This window comes from Chaetura pelagica, unplaced genomic scaffold, assembly GCF_000747805.2.
Source record: "Chaetura pelagica isolate M959 unplaced genomic scaffold, ChaPel_1.0 scaffold581, whole genome shotgun sequence".
Lineage (NCBI taxonomy): Eukaryota > Metazoa > Chordata > Aves > Apodiformes > Apodidae > Chaetura > Chaetura pelagica.
In genome coordinates this window covers 52,241-77,422 of record NW_009952070.1, presented here as the reverse complement: position 1 = coordinate 77,422, position 25,182 = coordinate 52,241, and the positions used below count along the sequence as shown (strand labels likewise).

General features: G+C 39.6%; 1 protein-coding gene across 1 annotated transcript in view; it reads right to left on the bottom strand.

Annotated features, from left to right (window-relative positions):
• The window catches only part of FBXW11 (F-box and WD repeat domain containing 11), a 49,911-nt gene extending 25,058 nt beyond the window's left edge, over positions 1–24,853 (bottom strand). The window contains exons 1-3 of the mRNA XM_010005457.1: positions 24,758–24,853; positions 6,014–6,076; positions 4,722–4,947 (exon numbers count right to left, since the gene is read on the bottom strand). Coding sequence (XP_010003759.1) covers positions 4,722–4,947; positions 6,014–6,076; positions 24,758–24,808 — 340 coding nt within the window. The 5' untranslated portion in view covers positions 24,809–24,853. The remainder of the gene's footprint in view (positions 1–4,721; positions 4,948–6,013; positions 6,077–24,757) is intronic.
• Positions 24,854–25,182: the final 329 nt, after the last annotated feature.

Below are 25,182 nucleotides of genomic sequence, written 5' to 3'. Positions count from 1 at the left end.
TGTTCAAGGGGTGGTCATGCACAAAATAATTCTTGAAGAGTTTATCTGTTGCTGCCATTTCCTGTCAACAAACTAATAATTATTCTCCACCCAAAGAGGAAAGAATTCTTGAGGAGGCCTAAAGTTAGGAATAACTAATTCAATAAAAAGGCTACACTGCAAAGCACCCTTGGAACTCAGCAACTCCATGGTTCTGTGAGGCTTTGTTCTTGTTGGTTTTGATGTTTTACCCCTACTCTAATAAACCTGTGTCATCTTTCAGATGACACTGAACAGGTCAGCTTGAAAGTGGAACTTGAAATGCCTTTCAGAGTCAGAACTACCACTTCATTTCTTTTTGATGGCAGGCAAGTGTTTCTGAACCAAGTACAAACGCTTTAGGATTTGGTAAGCAGCACACAGCTTTTTCCATTAGTGGCAATCCTTATGTTGTGTTTGAAATCCTCCATGGGAGCGAGAACTTTCATAAGAATATTATTTAGATTTTGAGACTACTAAGAAGTCCTTAAAGCACAGTCAAGATGGTAGACAGCACAACCCAGGGCTTGGTTTCTATCCTGGCACCTTCGAGTATGAAACAACCACAGGAGCACTGAAGTCCGTGGTTTTATCATTTCCTATTTAGAAACAGACGTGATGTCTCAGTAATACAATGTGCATCCTCATCAACTTGAGTCCAGTTTGGTTTAGTTTTCTTTTCCTTGTGAAATACTCTTCCAAGAGATAGTTCTTCAGCTTAAATGCAATTGCATAGAACCAATTCAGAAAAACTAAACATGACGAAGCGGGAACATCTTGCAGTTCTGTCTTTCACACAACTGAATTGGTAGAGCACTAACAGCCCTCTGGAAACAGTTTGAAAAATCTGGATCCAAAGCCACCATGCTTCAAGTCTTGAAATGCAGCCTGAGTGACCAAGGTACCACCAGCAGCTACTCCAAAAGCTAAGCCTTTCCTCGACAGATCAGCTGCCGTTTCTGGCTGGAACTATCACTATGTCTGGAGAGACAAAAACCAAGTGACAAGTGCTCAGCTTGGTTTTATTCACTCCACTAACCCAAGGCTTTTTCAGACTTTTGCTTGTGGTGTAATCCTAGTACCGAATGCTCACTCATGTTTAATTGAACTAAACCCAGGTTTTCAATAAAAACAAACTGCAATCAGCTACCACATCTCCACAAAGCAGGAACACACACATGTGCACATCAGCCTGGGCCTGAACACTTTGAACACAAGCAGCCTGCTTGTTAGCAAGTCAGTCTTTCACTGAGTTGGAAGGATCAACTGCAAATTATCAGGCAAACCCCTTCATTAATATGTATCATTTTCACTACTCTGTGTAACACTTGTCACAGTTCAAAACAAGTCTGTAAAAAGGCAGGAACTCAAGTGTTTTCTGATACTCTACAGCCATCTCCTCTCCTAGGAGCAGATTAGCATTGGAAATTGCATACTGAGCACAAATACACAAATACTTTGCCACTGATTCTGTTCTTAAGGTTTTACTGCTTGCAGAAGTGCACAGATATAAACTGCTTGCATTAAAAAGAAGACATCAAGTAAAATATTTACCCTGATTAAGAACAGGTCCAAAGCACAGATACTTAGACCCAGTACAGTTATTTCAGACATCATGCAGGACTAAGTTTAAGACATAAAAGGCCTGAAATAGCTGCATGTACCCATTTTACATTAAAAGATAGCAAACATTTAGTTTTATAAGCTTTTATAATCAGTTTCTGAAATAGGTACTAAAACTTACCAGCTTTGTCCAGTAAAATGCATCTAGCATTTATTGATACACTTTACAAAGAAAAACATGACTCCCAATTCTTATGCCTCTACAAGAGCTTTTGCAGTTTTATAGAAAATGGTGAAGCATTGCAGCTGTTGTAGATTATAGGTACCAGATGAAGGGCTGGTTGAATTTCAGTAAAAAAATAAAACAATTAAAATCCACAGGGATTTCAGAGCTCCATGTGTAAATATCACTTTGTATGAGAATGAAACCCAAATGTGGGATGTCAATTCTACAAAACTGACTAACATTAGATATGAAACAGTCACTTAGATCATGCAACTGCACAGGCTTTTATTATTTGAGAAACAAATTTCAAAAGAAGCCTGGCAGGGTTTTACTTGCCTGACTCAGTGTATGGTTCTCTCAGTGTTAACACACAGAACAGAGAGGAAAGGGACTTTCCTAATCAAGAGTGATGAAGTAGTGCTGAAGGGTCAGAGTTGTAATTCATTTAAGGAAAGGGCACGACTTGGATGAGACCATGCAAAGAATATTAAGATCTTAAAGATGATTGAGAGAATCAAAAGCACAGAGGTGACCTAAGTTATTTTTGCTAAGTTTTTATTCTATCCCTTATAGACCACTGTCTTTGCAGCGTTGTTTTTGACAAGCTAAAGGAAACACTCTTGGCAGATGTGGAAACAAAGTGAGTAGAGGCTGCTGGATCAGTGGGACCTGCAGTGGAGTGACAGCTGGTACAGCTGGTCAGACACCACCAGGGTGATTTGTACTACAGCAAGAGCCCAACCACAGCCCAGCTTGTCAGAACAGGCACTGCAGACTAAACACTCTGTCACCACTTACAGCAGGACACCAGAATAATCTCTGTTTTCCACTGAAGCCAAGCAAAGCCAGATACAAACTTATTCCCTCCTTCCTGCACTCTCACAGTGTAAAATCAGAAAGGACAGTAGCAACCAAAAAAATATTTCAGTTGAAAACAAAGGAATTTTACTTTAAGACCAGTGAAACTATCTTTTAAAAGGTAGCAGTACGTTGCTGTTACCTTTAAACGTGATGTTAGTCAAACTCAATTGATTTCCATCAACTTAGATGAAGCTCTTGAGTGCATTTGTACAGATATTTTTCAAGCACATTACTTTTAAAAGGCTGAGTATGGGAACAGTTCCCAGTATTTACATCTTCAGAAGTAACAAAACTTATATATATAAATAAATCTTTATGTTTACAAAACGGTGTAAGTGTCAACTTATGCAGCTCCCAAAAATTTCTTAGGAATAAATGTATGAAAGGACTGTGTATCTCCATGATATCAGCCCTGAGGCATGAAATAAAAGCAAATTAAATTATAACTGATGCTCATACTTGCACATGATGACCATGATTGTCCATTTCACTTTATTTTTTAGTTAATCCCAGATACTCCCCCTGGAGAAATCAAAATTCAACATCTTAGATACAAGCTGGAGGGAACACCCACAGTCCCTATAGAAGACAGTTCTCCAGTCCAAAGGAGGAGTATATTTCTATGTGTTTGGCCACACAGGCGAAGTCTTCTACAAAATAACTTCTGTGAATCAAAGGTGTGGGGGAAAGGCCACTCACTCTCACAGCCCTCTTTCACATGTTTAAGCCTGTTTCTTAAGAAAATAGAGCACACACAATAATCTGTATCACTTCCTGTGTCCTACCCCATGCTCTTCATTCCCCTCCAACTTCTAAGAAAGAAGTTCATTCCAACCATGCTGGACAAGTGCACCAAAATCCCCCCCTTCACCTCTAAAAGCTGAATTCCTCCAGGTTTTGTGAAAATATTGCAGCACCACAGAGAACAGAAACCCACAGCACACAAGCAGCTTCTGTCCCAGACACTAGGAAAGCCCATCCGCGCGCTCAGGACCACCTAAGCACATCAACAACTACAGAAGCTTCAGAGCTTGTAAAGCCACAAAACTTTAAAGGGACTTGAGTTCAGCAGTCCCTGTGCTTACACATTTGTATCACCTCCACATCCACCCTCAGCACTCACTGGCATGGCTTGGAATTCCTGGGATAACACCCACAGACTCCTCACTCAATGTGGGTGTGAATCTCTGCTATTAGACTGCCAGTGGCAAAATGAACATTTTGGCCACTTTATTTCATGCTTATTTCCCATTCTGGAAACAATGTCCACATATTTAACTTTCAAAGGATCTAATGAATCACTCCCCAGCAGCAAAAATCCCAGGATACAATTCCTTCCAGAAAATACTGGAAAAATACATACAACTTACCAGAAGAATGAAAGCTAAAGATTATACCTACTCATTACTGCTCCTTTATTTTTTCTATTTATTTTTAAGAAATGCATATGACAAGTGTAAGAACAAGTTTTATATTCAAACTCATATTCATATTGATACATATTTACACTGATTGGTAGCAGAAGAGGTTCTGAGCCAATGAAGGAAGGAATCAAGCCTGAACTACACCATAAAAATCCACAAGTGCTTTTGCTTTTGAGTCAGCAACAAGACCAGATAAACTAGATTCACCCATCTAAGCAGGCAGCTTTTTATTTAAGTTTGGAAAAACTTGGAACAAAAGTAAAATGTAGTAAAGACTTCACAAATTACAACACCTCTATAGAATTTTCTACACCTCTGGGGTTTGAATGAAAAAGGAATTTAGACCAGAGCTTGCAGACATACAACTCTTGGGACAACTCATTTCCAATTTAAACACATACTATTCTTCAGGGTATGTTAGTCACAACCACTTTTACATGGAACAACACTGGCATCCAGTGGCCAATTCAATTAATCACAGAAGTGAATGAGCCCAGAGACTGTTCACTCATTTTGCCTAGGAAGCAGATAATCTAAACCAGGAGGATGTTCTGAAAAGCTTGCATACACTCCAAGAAGTAAACAAAGTATTTATAAATGCACCTCTTGCCAAACCAAAACTCATGTACCTGGTAACGCAGTGATGAAGTCCCGTTGTAACATGGGCTTCAAGTAAGAGTTAATATGTCCATGCTGATAGTGACACATTCGTGAAATAAGGTGTTCCACAAATTCAACTTGATCTGATTCAGACCACTGGTCAAAATATTTAATACACAAGTCTTTTTCCTTTTCGTAGTTTCCTTCCGATGGTCTTTTTCTTGAGACAATCACAGATGAAGTTCCATTACTTATCTGTTTTTAGAAAAAGAATGTCAGTATTTAAATAGAAATAAAGAGTAGGAACAGCTGCATAAGAACTTTCTCAAGGAAGAAAATATGGGAAGATGCATATAAATAATCAGCAGAATTTAATTTTAATATATATTCTAAAGGTGTGAGTTATACCACACAAATTTCACCTTTCATAGATAGAGATGAATGAAAGGCCCTTGCTCACTATTACACATTTCTTCTTACACTGAAAGACTCCAATTCCCTTCCACCTCTCACCATTTAAAGATTAAGGAACCTAATTCTTCTAAGGAAAGACTTTTCCAGATGAAGCCAGTGGTTTCTGCTGCATATTGCAGTTTGCCCCTGCTACATGCTGCAGTCTGTCCCCACGAGTGTTAAAACCATGCACTTCTAGAGGTGTGTCCAAGCTGGGTATGAATACTCCCATAGACACAAAAATTCAAGACCCTCATGTCAGTGCTGGGCTGCTTGTCCCCAAATTAAAACTGAGAATTACAGGATATTAAGGGCTTTCTTTGAAAAATAACTCATGTCAATGTTTGTGAAAGCCACATAAAAACATCATTAAACTCCTGAAAGCCTCAGCTACAAGAAAGGATGCTACAAGAACACCACCCCACAACTTACTGCTAATTAGTAAACAAAATCAATGCCAGGCTCTTCTGAGCCCTTCAGGAGACCAAGAAGGCTGCTGGGGAACAACTGTCAACTCTCTGAAATATTCCCAAACTCCTTAAAGCAAATTGCTTGCAACTCCTTGCATGGAATTTTTCCTTGTAAATGACAGTGTCATGCACAGAAAGGTTGAACTGTTATTCCCACATAACCTTTGATGCAGAATTGTCCTTTCCAGGTCAGCATAAACAATAAAATCTGAGAAGATCCAGTAATTTCTCAAGTATTATTCATCAGTGTCATCCTTCACTTGAAGGCTGAGCCAATTTTAGGATGTTACAGTTAACTACATATAAGGATGATTATGCAGATGCAAGATTTGGAAGTTTCTCAAAGGCAGGAACACATAAAAGCATGGCAAGTCTTTCTATATGAACGTCAGTCCTACCTGCCATAGGGTATTTTTCTTTGGAGACTCATCTTCATTCTGATCCTCCATTACTGACGTGTTCTAGGAAAAGAAAAAAGAGTGATGACTTCAAATCTTTATTCCATGGCAATTCCTTGCTCTACAAGCACTACGAAAAGGCAAATCAACTGAACAGATAAAATTCATTTTCCCAGTGAACAGAATGATCAAAAATTTCTGGCCACAAATATAAATAAATTCCCCTTTTAACTGACATGTTTATCAATTCCATTTACTGTAAAGATAACTGCCCAACCCCTCTTCAATTTCCTTTGACAGGTTTTCATGCAGCCTTTCAATGCTTTTCTCACTGGGAAATAAATTCATTTTCATCCCACTCAAGCCAAAGTAATTAAACCTGTCAAAGTAATCAACTAGCACTTTCTGCCAAAGTTAGATTGCATATGTCTAGTCAGGAAAAAAAAATATAAAAAAAAATCACTATATGCTACTTACATGCAACAGAATATGAATTTTTTTCCAGCTCTAGCTTACCACAAGGAGGAGAGACTTTCTCTCAGAATGTTTCTGTAATTCACTGCCATAGCCTGTGTCCTATAACCCTTGGCAGCCACCAACTTTCTTCACCCTGACTTAATTACAGTGCTCTCCCCTCATCATAACTGCTCCTCCCTACTGTGTTCTTCCCTATTGTTCAAGAGTGAGCTGTAAGAATTGCCATAAACGTTCAGCTGCAAATGTTCCTTTTACAGCTGATCTTTTTTTCAACATCTTTCACTCATTTCTTCCCTTTTTATGTTTTATTTATCTGCTCCTTTTTTGCTGTCTATACCCCAGTTACCCTCTCTTTCTAACTGTTCACTGGTACCCCACACCTAGGCCATCCCTGCTCACTCAGCCTGCCACCAAGCCTGTCCTCCCCATTATTCCCACCCAGGAGACACAGGCTGACTGCCAGAGGCTGTCATGAAAAACTCAAGGTCTTAAAAAACAATCTGTCTTTATTTCAGCCTTCTTCCCCTCTATCAGCTGTCTCAGCAGAAAGAGGAACAGCACACTGAAGTAAAACACATGATGGAATAAATCACACAATCCCTTTACTCTCACCATCACAGATTATGGATTAACCCCTTAACAACTACATCCAACCCCCATTCAAAACACAATCCCACCTCCAAAGCATTCACTGCTTCACCACCTCCTCTTGCATAAGGTTTGTACTGCACCACCACCAAAACACTTGACAAATTAACAGCATTACCCCTACCAGCAAGCCTTTCTTCCCTGCCTGACTCCAGTGCTTTGTCTCAACCTCACTTTGAATCCTTTCCTGCCTTGCATGTAGGTACGAGAAAGCAGGCAAGGCACAGACAAAAGATTACATTGTGTAAACTATGTCCACTGGGTGACGGGAAAACTCCAGTCTGTCTGGTTATGACACATGTAACAATGACAAATACAGGCCCAGGAAAAAACTACTGAGGAATCCAAGAATGGACAAGGGCAGTAAATGTTTTGTGTTATTTAAATACATATATATACACACACACATTAGTGTCTCTGGACATACAGCAAACAGTAACGCTGGAAAAATAAACCACCCTTTCCACATTTTCAAAATTGTAGTCTCCTGAGGATCATTCCAGTTATTCAGAACTACACTACTCATAACCAGCACCCACGTGCAAACGATGCTCTCCCACCACAGGGTGCCACAAGAGGGAGCACAAATTCACTCTGCTTCTGTCTTAAACTGTTTTGGGAGTGATTCCTCAGATCACACAAATGGTAACTCAAGACACCAATGCGTCTCTAAATCACGTAGCCTATTAACTGAAGAGTAAAAGATGAGCGGGTGGATCCTGTCCTGTTGTCTGGAAGAAGCAATCAGACAACTCTAATCTGTCCAGTACATCGACAGCACTGGGCAAAAGAAGAATTTCAGAATTCCTACCAGCTGCTGTCACTTGTCCTGGCTGGGGAAGGCCAGCTCTTGTGCAAGAAGGAAGATTAGCATCTACTAGCTCAACTCTCCCCTTACATCATGCTGCTGCCTTTTCTCAACCTGTACCTTGATGTTTACCCCACCCACCCTTCCACAGAAACCTGCCTCACAGTTTTCCCTAACAGCTTTAAAGGGGATGCAACACAGAGCCCACTCCAGCTCTCTGAGCTCTGCTGCTGGACAGCTTCAAGGCCTGATGATGCAGGTGATGAGCTCCCCTACAGTTACTCCAGCAAGGCAGTGACTGACCTGCACTTACAGATTGTCTCAGAATCACAGAGTGGTCAGGGCTGGAAGGGACCTCTGAAGATCATCTAGTCCAACCCTTTTTAGAGCAGAACCACCAACAGTAGAGCCCACAGGAAGACTTCCAGACAGGTTTGGAATGTCTTCTCTGGAGACAACTCCACAACTTCTCTGGGCAGCCTGTCCCAGTGCTCTGCCACCCTCACAGTAAAAAGTTTTTCCTTATGTTTAGCTTAAATCTCCTGTGTTCCAGTTTATAACCACTGCTCCTTGTCCTGTCACTGGGCACCACTGAGAAAAGTCTGGTCCCATCCTCCTGACATCCCCTGCAGATATTGACCAGCACTGATGAGATCCTCTCTCAGCCTTCTCCTCTCCAGCTGAACAGCCCCAGCTCTCTCAGCCTTCCACATATGGTAGATGCTCCAGCCCCCTCAGCATCTCAAGCCACTGCAAGAACAGGCTTGACTTTTTACCCCCACAACCATAAGAGCCTAACAGCTTCTCACAGTGGAAGAACAGCTTCTAAATATTGTCAATTGACCCTATTTGGAAGTTCATTATTTCCAGAAATTCTTGTTCAGTTGCTCACAGCTCTTATGAAAGAAGAATAATATTTCCAACCAGCTGTCATTCCTTAATTAGTCAGCCTGGAATAAGCTCTATCCATCCCCTACTGGGAATGGCAGCAACAGCAAAGTGGTAACAATGGATCTAAGAGTAGATGTTTTCTGTTGCCTTATAGTTGTTACAACCCAACGGAATGAAGTTACACTGCGAAAAGTCTTTATTGTCACTAACAGTAAAACCAGCCATGGTAGGAAAATTTACAAATTGTTCTACAAGCTGCAGATAATAAAAGCTTGTTCCCTGAACATTTGCATCCCATAATCCTCACCTAGTTCTGCAATAACTTCAAGCTTTCTTTAGTCTTTCTGCTCCACAATACCTCAAGTCTTTGGGATTTCTATGAGTTGCAGATGAACATGACAACTTCAAAAATTACATTAGGAGAGAGAAGTACTGACAAAGATAATTACAGACAGCTCATTTCCTTGGGAGGTTATGAAAAGCTTCGAAAATAAAAACAACCATGAATGATCCCCAAAGGCAAACAGTTTTGTAGGTATTACAGAACATCATAAATCACAGTTTCAATTAAGATCCTTAGATACCTGGTAGCAACTAAAACTGGTGTCTCAAGCAATAACAGTCCCACATATGCATGGTTTTATCACACTAGGTGCAAAAGCACTTTGGTTTGTCTGCAGATAAAGAGAACTCAGCCCACAAGGCTCATCTGCCTCATGAGATAGATAGATAGAAAAAAGCTGCATCTTTTCTAGCAGAAATCTATGCAACCTCTACAGGCCAACCAGATTCCTGTTAGCTGCAGGCAGGCAATGCTTGGCTTTGCACCTTGCTTCAGGACTTGGGAGAACTGTTAAGTCACTTAATTGACTCTGAAGAGAGCCAGCGTGGTGCAGCCTTGTTCTGGAAACAGGTTTGAGTTCCAGTATCAGAAGAGCAATTCCAGAAGTGACAGCACTAATCCTGGGAACTGCCAAAGATACACAAGTAGCAGTAGCAGTACCCAGAAAGGCAGACAACACTGCCAAGTTTCTTCCATGAGAAACTTCTTCCAACCAAAGAATGGATTCACAGGACACAAAGGATGGATGGATAAAACTAGACAATAGCTGTGTTACCTTGAAAAAAACCCAACAAACAGCAGTCTTCAATTATTCTATTTTTCGCTATAATTGAAGGGAAAGTGATAGAAAATAAGAACCTCTATTTCCCAGTACCCTTGAGACTACATCAGTAATTCTGATCTGAGTTATAGACCAAGGTATTTTTAAATTTATTTTTTGACAAAATTCCCACTCACTGGAAAGATACCAGGAAATTTCAGTTAAAATTACAAAATAAGCAAAAAAAATCAGAACAGCTCAGCTAAACAGACTCTGATTTCCTTTAACAAATCACATCTACATCTGACTTGAGAGAAGCTGAAGAAATGATAAAAACTAATACATACTTGGGTATCTGGAAGTCAAGCACAGCAGATTAAGCTCAAGCTCTGCACACTCAAATTGCCTTCTGAAACCAGTTCTGCCAGCACAAGGACTTCTGAAGGTATTAATTACACATTTACCCAGAGGAGGAGAGGAATCCACCATCCTATGTGACAACTGAACCACATCAGTAAGGAAGCAAGCCATCTTTACCCTCTTGCCTTCCTGCTTTTAATTTATAGCCAGAAAACCCTAAATGGTTTAAAACACTTCAAGATTAATTCAAATCTCTCCTTAGGATGTAATGATCACCATTTTCTAACCCAGGAAAATCAGTTAAACAGTGTTTATTAACATCATCTTGATGGGGATTTGCTTCTTTTAACTACTCAGAGACTCTTAAAAACACATTGTAGCACAAACACTAAAAGAAGTTGGAGAACCACTAACTTAAACTGCACAAGATGTGAACTGGCTCTTCTCACAGCAAGGAACAAATCCTTCACATATCTCATCCCTCAAAATCTGTATATACCAGTCTGCAAAGAAAGGCAGAAGTACTACAGTGCTTCCAAATACCAGGTCAGAAATAGGTGGTCACTAACAAAGTGTTCTTATCCTAACCACTGCACAGATTAATCACTCAAAAAAAGGACTTCAAAAGCATAGCCATGGGCTAGATACAGAGGAATGACATAAAAGATGCTCATTCCTTTGATCCAGGAATAAAAAGGTATGGACAGCTATTCAAATCTGGGCAATAAAGCTGTTTGGCTTCACAAAGAGCACACCAGCAACAGCACACCTCCAGCTACAGGTTTAACCTCACTCACTTTGCCTGCAGAAAGCAGTTGCTTTCAATATTTCTCCATTAATTATATAACAAGACAAATTATGCTTCTTTTTTTTTTTTTAATTTAATGAGATAAGCGTACCTTTTTGCAGCAGGAAAGAAAAATAAATCCCTTGAGAAAAGCAGAAAATGGAGCCCACAGCCAAATGATTTTCCAAATAAAGAGTTTCTGAAGATGTTTGATGATACATAAATAGATTCTACTGTGCACAGTCACTAAAAAGCACTTCAAAAACAAAGTTTTAAGGTTGATGAAAGTAAATTTCATTTAGTTTTAGGTAGTCCTGTGAGGAGCAGGGAGTTGGATACAATCAACCTTATGGTTCCCTTTCAGCTGGAGATATTCTATGATTCTAACTTGAAAGGTAGCTCTGCTGACCATGGACATGTTTGTATTTGACATCTGTGTTAGTAACTGCTTGCTTCAGCTTAAATTAAACTATTTATATAAGCACTACAGATCTGCACAAATTAAGTTCAACATGCTTCATTTCTTACCTAGCTAGCTATTCTCCCTGTTGCCAGGTTTTATTTTAGGGGAGTTATTGCTGGAAGTTCAAACTAAAGTATACTTGAAATACTAAAAAAATCTACCCAGATCCAACAGCTGAAGGTAAAAATAGAAAAAAAAGCCCACACTGAAAAAAAAAGGCATCGTTTTTATTTGGCCTGTGACTAAGTACCAAGAAGTTTAGAGGAAGACAGGGTAAATTCAGTACCAGTAGCTATCCAGTCTGTGCCTCAAGTCCCAACAGACACACACCACAGTAGGACCACAAGTTCTAATTATGATGTTTTTATAAGACAACTAATACTCTTATATGCTCAGTTTGACACCTCTGAAGGACCTACTTTTAAGGAAGTTTTGCCCAGATCAGTAAATCCTCAAAAACCAACAGTTGCCTGCCTTTGTCTCTCTGCTCAGAGGCAGAAAATCTCACGTCATTCTTTACCTAAATGTTCCAGAATAGTTATTTTTGCAGGTTCAAAAGAAAACAAGCAGGCAATCCTGTCCAGTCACTAATGATTTGAGTACTGGCAACTGTGGTACCACTATTTTAACTTTGTTTCTAAAGTCTCAGCCTTCATCTTCCCCTCACTACAAAACTAGTTTGCTGATCTCCTGTAAATACATAACTGCCTCTCTTAATATTCACTATGTCTGACTTAAGCATGAGGTGAATTTCAGAAGTCAGAGTGGGCTGTGTCCACAGAGGACTAAACCACATAACTTGTTTTTTTAAATTAAATTATGTACATAATTATCAGCAGTTCAGAATTACTGTTCTGATCCAATTCCACAAAACACTAAGCAAGGGCTCCGACTTCACCAGGGAGCTGTTGGTGATGGTACCTCCTTTGAGCAGGCAGCTGTAAGCACAGACTGAAACCACCTGAAAGCCTGAAACTACCCAGCAGAGAAGTTAATGTGGAAATTCACACTCCAACCTGCACAGCACAACTGCCAGTGATGTAAGAACTCTGACAGCAACATCACCCTGCTGGCTTCTGGAGCTTCCGGAATAGTGCAGTACAGATTCTCATAGAGATTAGTATTTTAAATAAATAAATAATTAAATCACTGATTAAATGAGCAGTCAATTTAGGATGTAATAAGAAACAAACAAAAATGTGCTACTTCTGTCCAAGACACCAGCTGTTTTCCAGCACACCTGTATTTCCACTCAGCAAACTGACACCACTGGAAAAAAATAAACCAACAACAATAATTTGAAATCCCCAGAGACACACAGTGTTTTCAGCAGCAGGTATAGTTTCTAAAATTAGATGGGAAAGATGCTTTTGATCCATCAGCCAATTCCAGATCTCCTGGGCTGAGGCTTTTTTTTTGTTAATATGTAACAGCTTATTACTCCTTTACCTCAACAGGTACTGCAGGATCCTGTCTAACAAACTCCTGGCCTAACTGTTTCAAACACACCCCAACTCTCATTTAATTTTTGGAATGTCTGGAGTCAAGAGTCAGTAATCAAAACCTGCTTGTATCCATCCTCTATGAATATGTTGTATTTACATGGACAATGAGGGCTGAATTGTGTAATTGTAGCAGTTTGATGACTCATCCCTGCACCATTCCACACACCGAAGCACAAAGCCTTGCAAAACTTGCACATCATGCAAACTATTTTGAATAGAAAGACACTGAGCCCCAAATATATACGTATATATTTATATTTTTCAATACATTTCTCTACACCTGCCCCTCAAAACTTAAAGTATCAGTTTTATGCTGAATCAGCTCACTAAAAAAAAAAAAGCCAAATGCAGTTTTAAATTCAGCAAGGCAATGTTTGGGGCTACATCCAGCCTGGCTGGAACATTTTCCACAGTGTCTACTTGCTCAAGCTGGTAGCTGAAAAAATTAGAATCAATAATACTGATAATTAAAAAATCTTAGGTTGTGAAAGAGCATCCAGCAGAAAGGGGAGCCAGCAAGTCAGCAATGCTCCACCTGAGGCTTCCTGTTTTACTTTAGATGAAAACTGCCTTTATTTTCTAACCAGCTGGACTCTGCAGCCCTTTCCCAGCCTAATTGGAGGTTTAATTACACCTTCAGCTCACAAGAGCTGATTGTTTTCCAGCTGTCTCAGTCCATGGCTTTAACCATAAGGTCACTCAGCCTCCCCTGGCAGACACTGGCTGTGTGCAGTACAACAGCAAGGCACATTCTTGCCCAGAGCAGAAAAATCTCAACACTTAAATAGTATATTAAAGCAGTCAGCAGGATTATCATTGGTATCATTGGAAAGAGTTGCAACCACTTTCCTAAAACATCTTTGAATTGACTTTCACAACACTAAAGTACAAATACCCCAAAAGAGAAGTACTTTCTGCCTGCAAATAAGAACTGTAACTATAAAATGCTGACATCAGAAACATGGTTATGACAAACTATAGAAATGTGCACAGACAGTAGGTGCAAAGTACTTTTTTTTTTTAAATAAAGTTAGCTCAAGTTCTCAGCTACAATTATTGTTTCTGCATTATCAATATTCCTTTTTGGTATAATGGAAACATTAATAGTATTTACTACCTTATAAACTGTCTCAATACCTATTAAAGAGCCTCTTTGGCTTCTATTTCCCATATTAAAAAACCATCACAAATAAAAACTTGAGGGGAAAATACTGGCTCAAGATTACAAGCACTCAGAGCAGATGCAAGGGAACCTCCTTCCATTTACTTATTTATAGCACTTATTTACTTAATGTATAGGGCTTGTAAAAGGAAAACAAACGATCTAAAAAGTTGCTTTTCACTGCTGACTGCTCAAATTAGCACATCTATCAGAGCCACTTTAATTCAAGCACACAACCAGCTGCTGACTTCAAGGACTCCATAAGCAATTAGAGCTGGTGCACCCCTCAGCACACTGTTCCTACAGCAGCACTCAGGTGTCAAAGCCCTGAACCAGCAGCATCCAAAAGCCTCTGTACTGAATGGCCACCCTGAGCCAGGTGCAAGGGAAAATTCGAATTACTGTGTACAAAACCTGGAAGTTGTACAGTTTTCTCTGCTCGTGGGCAAACAAGTCAGAAAACACAGCACTCTCTCCTACACAACTCATAAGCCCCTCCACAGTATTTCAGATTAAAAGTAGGGTAAGTAACACCTCAGCAGCAAATTTCAGACTGAGCTAGTAATTAGATGACTTCAGATTCATCAAAAATAAATTAGCCTGTGTTAGGATTAACTACATTTACAACTTGGCTGCCTGGGGCAAAGTTAAAATTCCTGGAGGGAATTAGGTCCAGATCTCTGCTGCTGGCTCCATGTGAAACCAGCTCTCTCCAAATGTAGCTACCTCAAGGTGCCAGCCAGAAAAGAGGCACAATCTTCAACACGATGATGTCTAAAAAGCTGTAGGAAGGAACCAGAAATAAAGACTCTGCAGCCAGTTAAAGATCCAGATCATTAAGCCACGTTTTTCAAAACCTAAGATTTTTTTTTCTTATATCCACTACCACTTAAACACATGCACTGGTACTTATTACCTTTGTCTCACCCCAAGACTAGAAAACATCCGCAACCCTTTAACTCTCAAACAGAACAGTAAGATGGAACAGGAGGAGGAGCAGCAAACATGTACTTCACAAACATGTACATGAAAAGTGGCTGAGCAACAAACAGAAGCGCCATATATCAAAGCACACAAAACTGAAAAACAATTTCAAAACAAGCAACTCCAAACATCTACAAGCCCACAGCTACAAATTCCCTGGCACTAATGCACTAGGACTGGAGAAATCAAACGCAGTTCTAAGCTTCAACTAAATGTTCAACACCTTAATCCAAGCATGCCTGTGTATTTTCTCTAATGTTTTTAAGGGTAGATCATGGCACTCTTGTCTACATCCCTCCTTGCTTTCCCTGGCCACCAGAACTCCATCAGAATTGCTTCTCATTCTGCTCTGCAGCAATGATTAGCAAAACTTCAACCACATTTTGAAGACGTTGCTATACAAACTTTTTCTGTAAAAGTTATGAAAAGGTTACTCAAAAACGCTAAGGAACCTGAAAGAATAAAATTGCAGTAACCCTCAATCACTTGTCTTTTGCAAAATAAAACGTATTTACACACAAAAGAAACAGAAAAAGTAGCCACCACAATGAAATGGTCAATAAAACTGAAGCTTAAAACCAGCCAGCTACTCCAAGAAAGAATCCCATGCTGCTCCAACTCCAGTTTTTCCCTCCAAAGATGTGTGGCAATGTATTTCAGATCTGGCAGCTCATGAAACTGTACCAATTCATTCTAAGTATGCAGGAAATCCTAATCACTCACTAATTGTCTGAAACACAACCTTCTGCTTATAACACTATTTCAGTGTGTTTTTGTAGTTGCTGATACCCAAGCAATCAAAAGCCTGGAGAAAACCTTATCTCAAAAAAGGCTGCAGACTAGCTTCAGCTCAAGGGAAAAGCCTCCAGTAATACAAGATGTAAAAAAAGGGTTTTTTTCAAATATCCACTCAGCCTTGCCTGGGGTTAGCCAGACACTCTGCATTCAAGTGCTGATTTTATCTAGGTATTAAAAGGAATGTGCAATTGCATAATTTAGATTTCACATGATTTATATAAAGGATGTCTAAATGCTCTTGACCTGTAAGGCAGGCACCACTTCTCCCCCTACAACTTCAAGATACAGATGATTAATACAAAAGGCACATCTGACTCTACAGAAAAGGATTTGAAAACTGGAGGAACAGTTGCCCAATGTTTGAGGTTCCTCTTTTCAGAAGATTATTTTTAATCTGTATCACATCAGTGACTTACTTTACAAGACAGGAAAAGAAGGTGGTAAGCAGGCGACAGCCGAAACAAGCACGTTGTGCAACCAGGCCCTGAAACCAGAGCTGTGACCACCACAGCATGCCAGCCATCAGCTCCTCACTTTCTCAAGACAGCTGGGTTTGATGTCACTTCAATATGAAAAATGTTTCTTCCCCTTCTGAACAAAAGGACGGCACTAAACAAAGTGCCAGCTACGGTTTCTGTGACCTGGAATCTATGAGGGCTTTTGCTTCCGACAAGCGGCACTGAAGGCTAACTTGGAAAGTAGCAGGGCTCAGAAAGCATTTAATAGCTACTGCAGGACCACATAAAGGGTGAGAGACATTAACTCCTTGTTTGTCTTTATTGGTGCACTTAATATTAAGCAATTGCTCATTGTTAAGTTTTAAGATTGAAGAATCCTTTTAAAGTTGATCATGTTCTAGGCCTAGTATAAAACTTAGTCGTAAGTTGCCAACATTTTTAATGATTAAGCTTTACTGTTTGATCTAACTACTAGTAGTATATTTTATTGTTAAGATACCTCTTGCATTCTAAGTTTACCTTCTGTTCCACTTCCCCTACAATTTGACTGTAGTTTTGCCTTCTAAGGGTTTAATCTCAGTCAACACTAAAACTTCTGAAAGATTTGTAAAATCCACTTGTCCAAAGCACTCAAAGCCCATCCTGTGCCACAAAGTAATTCTCTTCCATAGCTGGGCTTTGCAACATGACTGTTTTGCTATAGAAATAGTATGAAAAGTAATAAATGAGCTTGGTTACAGTTTCTCCTTTCTCTGCTGTACCACTTCTTCCATACTTGACAATGGGTATTGGTAAAATCTGCTCAGTCCTGCTGCTGGCTTTGCAGACAGCTGTCCTGTCCTCAAGTCTGATGCCTCTTTTGATGCTATTTTGGAGCCTACCACCATTTCAGAGGACCACAAAAACCAAACCACGTATGTGGAGACTTCCACAGCCATGAAGACCTACAGAACAACTCAATGGATGAAAATAAAGGAGGTCCAGGGAAACCTGGGAATTATCTGCCTGCTAAGCACCAGGGGAACTTCACAATGAAAGAATAAAATGTCCTTACAATGATGACTCCTAGACTGGAATTATTAATATCTCAGCAAAATCATGACTAACACTGGTATCAAGACTGCTGCTTAATTCCCCACAAGCAAGGGATCTGATCCTCCTGCCACTGACCTTTCTGAGAAGTCATCTACCAGTGCTGTGTGAAGATACTCCACAACATAATTAGTGGGAAAGATTCCACTGTATTTTTCTCTTTCCTTCAAAGTTCTTCCCTGGAAAATAGACCAAACTCATGCAAGGAAGAGGGCTGAATGAAATATACCTGGACCAGACTGTCTGGCACTTCCCTTCCTGAGAAAGATTTCACTCCCTCCCAGCAGAAGCAGGGCACTACTGGAAGGCAGACAGGGAGCAAGGCACATTACCTAGCACATTTTTTTTGCACCGAAACTGGATCAGATAGCCAAAAAATTCACTTTTCCAAAAGAGGTTGAGAAAGCAGAAACACAAAGGTGTGGCTAACAACATCTCTCCACTCAAAGCCATAGTCTCCTGCAAATCATAACAGGTATAAGGAGCAGCAGCTCCTGCCCACTACTTGTGAAATATATTAAGCATAGCGTGATTGTGTTATCTTTTCTGAGGAACAAATTTATGTTTTAGATGATGCTCCTCTGTTGCAGTTACAAGCAATGGCTCCAGATTTACTGAGGCAAGATCTGGTACCTTGTGTTGGTACATGAATCCATCTCCAAAAAAATATACTTGTCTCCTTAGGGACATATCCTTCCCAGTCTGAAACACAGTAGTTTGTGATCTCTAAATGGAGCACGAAACATTAGTTAAAGGCTGGCTAGAAAGTCACCGGAAGGAGCAAGGACATCAAAGCTCACATTACTTTTTCTACATTCAGTAGTCCCTTTTGCAGTTTAGTGAAACTTCTCAAGAGGGATCATATCACCACTTCCTCCTAATCTCTACCATAAAGATTATCGATTAAGTAAATTACTGGCTTTTGAATACTGACAGCTTCTGAAGAAAGAATAAAAGTGAGAGAACTGCCCACCAACTAACAGCACAAGATAACTTTTCAAGATACCTTGAAAAGCTGTTTAGAAAGAGAAGCAGGCCCCTGGATGGAGTCACTCTTCTGTCCAAGTCAATCTTCTGTCCCTCTGCTAGGAAAACTACTGAGGAAGAGCTCTGGTTTGTAGCTCAATGCTAGCTCACTGGCTGAAGTGTAGTAAGTAACCACTCACTTCTACTTAAAAATAAGCAATTGACCCAATAAAGAAAAGGTCTCTCGTTTTGCCCTTAAGAAAGAACAGGCTCAGTTAATAATTACAGTCATAAAACTGAAAGCACCCAGATGCACAAAGGATGACTGGAAAAACTGCTTATCATCACACTTTCCTTCAGATAATAAATCGTGCGTAGATAAAAAACAATCCCTGCCATTTACAGTTGCTTATCGTGCTGGTGTCTAGACCCAGCAACAAGCTGTGGCCACAGCAACAGGAAGCACCACAAGCAAGCTGCTGTCACCCCTGCAGCCACTGCCCTGGATCTGAAATACATGCTGGGCTCTCCAAGGAACTCACTGGGATACTGGAGTGTGCTCTGGCAGAGACCACAGGACTGTCTTTGCACTGAAGCACAAAGAGAAGGGGCGTGAAAAAAAGGTAAAATGAAGTTTTTTCCCTTTGCAAAATACCTATAATATACATCACTATCACCAAAGTGAGCTGTGAGATCAGTTCTCCAAGTCTGCAACACACATCCTAAGAACTTTAAAAAAAGATACTATGAGAAATTGCTGAAAACACCCAAAGTGCTATTAATTTTGAGAGGAGACCCTAGATTAAGGCAGAAGAAACAACAATACTTGGAAGCACTGTTGCTGGTTAACAGAGAGAAAAGTGGACACATTTACATCTACAAATGGAGGAATCTGGGCCACCTCACTACACAAAATGGCAACAGGTCTACTGCACGGGTATCTTTAATTGCTTCTAAAATACTGTGGTCAGTTCTAAAGCTTCCTGTCTCAGAAAGAAGCCTGTTTAAAACAGAGAGACAAGCACAAATATTTCAGATATTGGAGAGAACATTCTGTTCCTTTAAAAAAAATAAATGAACCAATTATGCATTTCTTTTTAATGGACGTGTTGGATTGTTGTTTCTTTTTTAAAAATAATGCGAACAGTTCAACAGTTTTGAGGCAAAATACTAGAAAACATGTCAAAGAGGTATTTGTAAATTACTTCAAACCTAACAGAAGAAGCAAAGCAATTGTCTAGCTATGACAAGTCATTTTAACAGCTGCACAGAAGAGTCAGATTTTCAAAAGGATGCAGAGTACCCAGCGACAGGCTATTCATCATCTTCCAATTCGTGATTTCATGCACCACAGGAAAGGGTTTTAGCAGAATGCATCTACTGCACTCATTGTCATTTGAAGAATACTGCATCATGTCCCATGCCTGAATTTGTACTGTGAAAAGGATGATGAAGTTTTCATGTAAATAAATTGGAATTCTTTGCTCTCCAAGTACAATTTTTTACAACTATAGTTTCTGTTGTTGTACTTCCTTCTGGTATCTGAACAGAAACATCAGCCAAGAGAAGCTCAAATAGTAAAGAATAACAAATAGAAGCTTAAGCAAGTCAATGCTAAATTTGTCTTATCAATAAGCAGAATAATTTCCTTCTTTGTGGCTCTCTTCAGCTGTGATAGCACTAAGTGATACCACTTAGTGATAGCACTAAGATTCCTTATTGCTAACAAATAATTTCCTTTGCAGGGAATGCTCCTGTGAGGAATAAATATTAAACCCCTAACACTCCCAAACTCCACTTGCCACTGGCAAATAGTAAATTCTTCAGAACAGCAATAAATTATGAATCGGCCAATTCAAAAGGCTTTTAAATCCACGTATTTGTGAAGACAGCTTCCAGTTATGGAGAGTAAATCAATACACCCCTGTCTTTATAAACAGGAGTGACAGTGGCAAGAATTAAGTCAATGTCACCTTCCTACTGCTTGTCCATCACCGGGACACATGGTGAAAGAGTGAAAATGGAGATCAAGGAAAAGCTTGATCTGAACTGGACTGTGCAGCAGTTGAGGATAAAGGACAGGTAAAGAGAAAGGCACTGTTACAAGCCTCTGGACCACTGAGCAACAGGAGCAGGAGTCAGGGTAGCTTCAAGCCTGTAAAGGCTACTACAGGAATGGTAAATCCTGACCTCTGGAGAAACAAGGTGACTTCTCACATCAGAAGCTCTGGAAGTGAGAAGTTTATTGTTCCTGAAGTCAATCAGCGTTCTGTTAAAACTTTCAAGCTACCTACCCCACTTGTGAACATAAAAGGAAGAGCACGATACATCACACAATTAAGCTGAAAACATTAAGGACAATAAATGGAATGGAGTAGGAAAAAAACCAAACATGTTGGGGGGATCTAAATAAGCAAGAAAACACTAAGCAGAGTTGTTTCGGAAGAGAGATACAATGATGTCTTAAAAAAAAATACTCAAGGAAAAGGGTAATTGAATACAACAAAGAATTGATTGAGCAGTATTTGGTTACTAGGTTAATTTCACTACATCTATCTAATAATTTATTCCCCAAGCATTACCTCATCACGTCCCACATTATGCAGTAATTCAAAGGGTACTTAGCTTCTGCTGCTTAATGATTAGTCTTCAATTCACACTGGTGATGTCTACTCATAGAGCCAAGAACACTGGACATTTCTGTGTGACAGAGCTGTTGAAGCTGTTTCTCAAATCAGAGTGACAAAATATGCTCAAGACCACTGCAGGTAGGGATCATGGGGATCATTTCATCCATGGGGATGAAGCTATGGAAGACAGTATCCATACAGTTGCCTTACACAACTGGTAATAGAACCATTTTCACTAAACACCTCAATAAGAGATCAGTATGCTTTGAATCTTGCAGTCAAATACATATCAAAAGAGAGGATGAGAACAGCAGCTACTGGAATCCAAATGTGTTCATAATGCTAAGCTCCTTGGTACAAAAACACTATTAAAGATAATTACATAGTTAAAAACAAGGCCTCAGAACATATAACAGCTTCAAGTATTATGAACTGCATTTAATATATGATTTTCAATAGAACAATAGCAAGTGATAATAACTGGAGAGGACTTTATTTTCAAATTAATTACACTGAAAATCAGAACAGATGAGGGCAAACTTCAAATACCACAAATGGGAACAAATATTTTTTAAATAAACTATCTATCTCTCTCTTGTCCATTTACTAACAGCTCACAGAATGCAGAAAGGAAGTATTTCTCCAGTAAACTCCAGCAACTATGAAGGTATTTTTCTGCATTAGAGAAAGCAAACACCAAAAACCTACTGGCATCACAGGATACTAGCTTAAATGTTACAGCTTGATTTTAGAAAAGCCTTGTTAGGTTTTATGGTTGCTAACAACATTATGGAAAGGCACAAGCAAATGTAATCTCTGCTTTCTTCTTTAGACTGATGACAGATTATTCCTTGAAGCCTCAATGTTTGAAAAGCCACTAAGAATGAAAAAGAGCTTCCTGAAGAAATTCTACAAGGCTCTAGATTAAAGATTAGGGTTTTTTTCCTCCTCTTTCTAGTCCATTCTCTAATTACTCTACATATCCACACAATAACAGATAAAACCCCGAGGTAACCTCTGTGAATCACTGAAGGGCTTCTGTATTTCCCTCTTAGCACTTCCTATTAATCACAATTATGCTAATTGAGTGTGTGCTCCTGGTATATCTGCCCTACCTGCTCTTACGTGTGGGCTTATAGCTCAGGAAACAATCAAGGGCAGGTCATGGTACCAAAATTAAAAATGGGGAAAACCAACTGGTGCCACTTTAATTTCCAAGTTCCCCTTTGGGCATCACCTAGTCAGATGCCTGAAAGGAGAAGCTTTTTTTAAAAAAAAAAAAAGTATCTCCCACAGATGCTTCCAGAAGATTAAAAACATTTTACTCCTAATTGCAGTTCTTAGAAAAAAAAAAAAAAAAAGAAACACAACAAAAACATATTTAAGAACAAAAAAAATGCCTTCATTTTGGAACAAATTCAAATTAAAAGAGCTTTCTCTACATCTTACCAAGCAGCATCCCCCGTAGGTACCTACTTAGGACAGTTATCCCTCTTGCTCTCCAAACAACCCTCCAGGAAAGCACAAGCCCTGCAACAGGCAGAGGGGTGAAACACCCTACTGAAACCCCTCCTCAGTAACTCCTGAAGTCCAACAGGCTGGACACACAAAATGGTTTCTTTCCACACAATGAGCTCCCAACAGCTTCAGAGCAACCCAGCAGCTTGAACAATGTGGTTGTCCTTGCAGTGAGGGACTTCATTACTGAAATTTGTTAACCCTCTTAGCTGTTACTATTTAGTTGAAAAATGTTCTGGGATTGTTAAACTCCTACAGGCACATGGAGCAAAAAGCCTACACAAATTAACTGGTACTTCAAATGTGGTTTTCACGAAAGCTGACAGACCTCTAACAATTCCTGAAAACAGTCCAGTTTTGAGAAATTTTTCAGAGTGAAACATCCTGACTTAACAGCTACATTAGCCATGGTTTTTAATTATGTATGCCACCACATCTGTGTGATAACAAGCTTCCAAAACCCTTGTGAATAAAGCAGTATGCTCATGAACAGACTGGTATTTTATCTGGTATTATCAACAGAAGTTTGTAATCCAGTGTATTCTGCATTAATTAATCTACTGCCCAGCCTGGTCTGAGCTTTCACCTCTTCAATTTACAGTTAACTACCATGCACATACTGAGAGACACTGTAACAGAAAGGAAAAAAAGTGTTCATAATAAATAGGTTTGCTACTATTTCAATTGAATATATGGATTTTTTTTCTGTTTGTTAATAAAAAGTTTAGTGGGGAGAAAAAACACCCAGTTAATTTGTCCTGATGTGCTAAGAGACATTTCCAGAGGTGATTTTTAAGAACCTGGGACAGCCATTAAGTTTTCAGATTCATCATTAAGGTGTCCTTGAAATTCCCAAACCAGGTGTTTGCAGAGATTTCTTTTCAAAATTCCCTGTGTGGGGGTCCTGCAGCTAACCCTCCCCTTGGCTTTCAGTCCATAAAACCAAGATCAACACCCAGCATTTAAAAGATAAGTATTGGCAGCAAAACGTTTCCTATCCTGCAACTCAAGTTTGCTGGAACTCAAATGGCATATTCTGCAGGAAGAGGAGAGGTTTTTAAATAAATGTGGAAGGCAAGACACTCATGTTACCCAGTGTCTACCCAGCCTAATGGACTGCAAACAAAACAATGTTTTACGTTTACATTCACAAAAACCCAGTTCCTTTTAAGTATTTGTTTTGTACACATGAAACACTGAGCCACTGAATAGCCCTACTGTGTTATTAAAAATGCTAATATAAAATAATAGTTATGTTCTGCTAAAAATGTTACATTCAGAAACATCAGGAACTGCCACCCAATTACTACACATGCTCTGCATTTTCTTTCCAAGGTAAATATCCTCAGAGTTCTAAATTGTTAACTGGTATCAAAATGTTCCTTTTTATCATTTTCTGTCCCTCCCAAACCAGCAAAGAAACACCAGCAATTCCCCCACCTATAAATCACAGAGGCTCAGCTTCAACAGCTCACTAAAAGAAAAGGAACAGAGAACTTGAGTCGTAGTGCTCTTCAAATTCCCACCCTCGCTCTTCACTTTATTTTAAAGTTAAGAAGCTAAATTAACGGAGGAACTCAGAGAGCTCCAGGATTCCATCCTAACTATCCTGCATTCAAACATGACCAACCCCTGTAATGGAAGGCTATAACCAGGATTACCCTTTGGAGAAAACAAAAAGCTTAACCTTGCTAAATGAAATCACACAAATATCACAAGCTAGTCAGTTCATTGCAGTTTCAGAGAAATGGCAAAGCTCATTATGTTTTGATTTGTTGTTGTTGTTGTTTCTTTTAAATTAAATGAGAAAGCAAAACGTGGCAGGCAACATGCACAACTATGCTACTTATATCACAACCTCAGTAAGCAGGCAATAAAACACACAAGTTCACCACCCCCCCTAGGAGCCTACACAGCACAGAAAGCCCTCTTAAGGTTCGCTCCTACAAATGGCAGTTTAAGTAGAAGATTTCAGAAAAGGATGCACAACAAACATTTAGCAGACTTAACAATTTGATTAAACAGAGTCCTGAGAGTTTAACAAATGTTCAACAGCATACGCATAACATTTACAACAAGAAAGAAGAAAGGCACCTGGAGACATCTGACACTGGGCATGCTCTGCAGGCATCTCAGTGCGCACATGCTCTCTACCAGGTTGGAGCAGCCTAGCCACAAAGACCTTGGCACAGAACACTGCAGGGTGACAAAAAGGAAGGAAGAGAAGAAGCAGTTAGATGCCACAACAAATCACTCAAGGCAGGCAACTCATTAGTATCTTAACGTGGGTACTTATCTATGTTATTTCCACATTAATCACAAGGTTAGCGGCCAAGGGTAAAATAACAACTGAAGGATCCTTGTCACAGAAGCCATCCCTCTGTCCTGTCAAGGGTAACGAGCTGATTTGCCTCATTTGCAGCTGCTTGGCTTTAGTGCCCAGCTGAAATTTATAACCTGCTACCAGTAATATCAGAGTTTTTACAGTCTGGGCCCATGGACAAGAGCAGTTCTGCTGC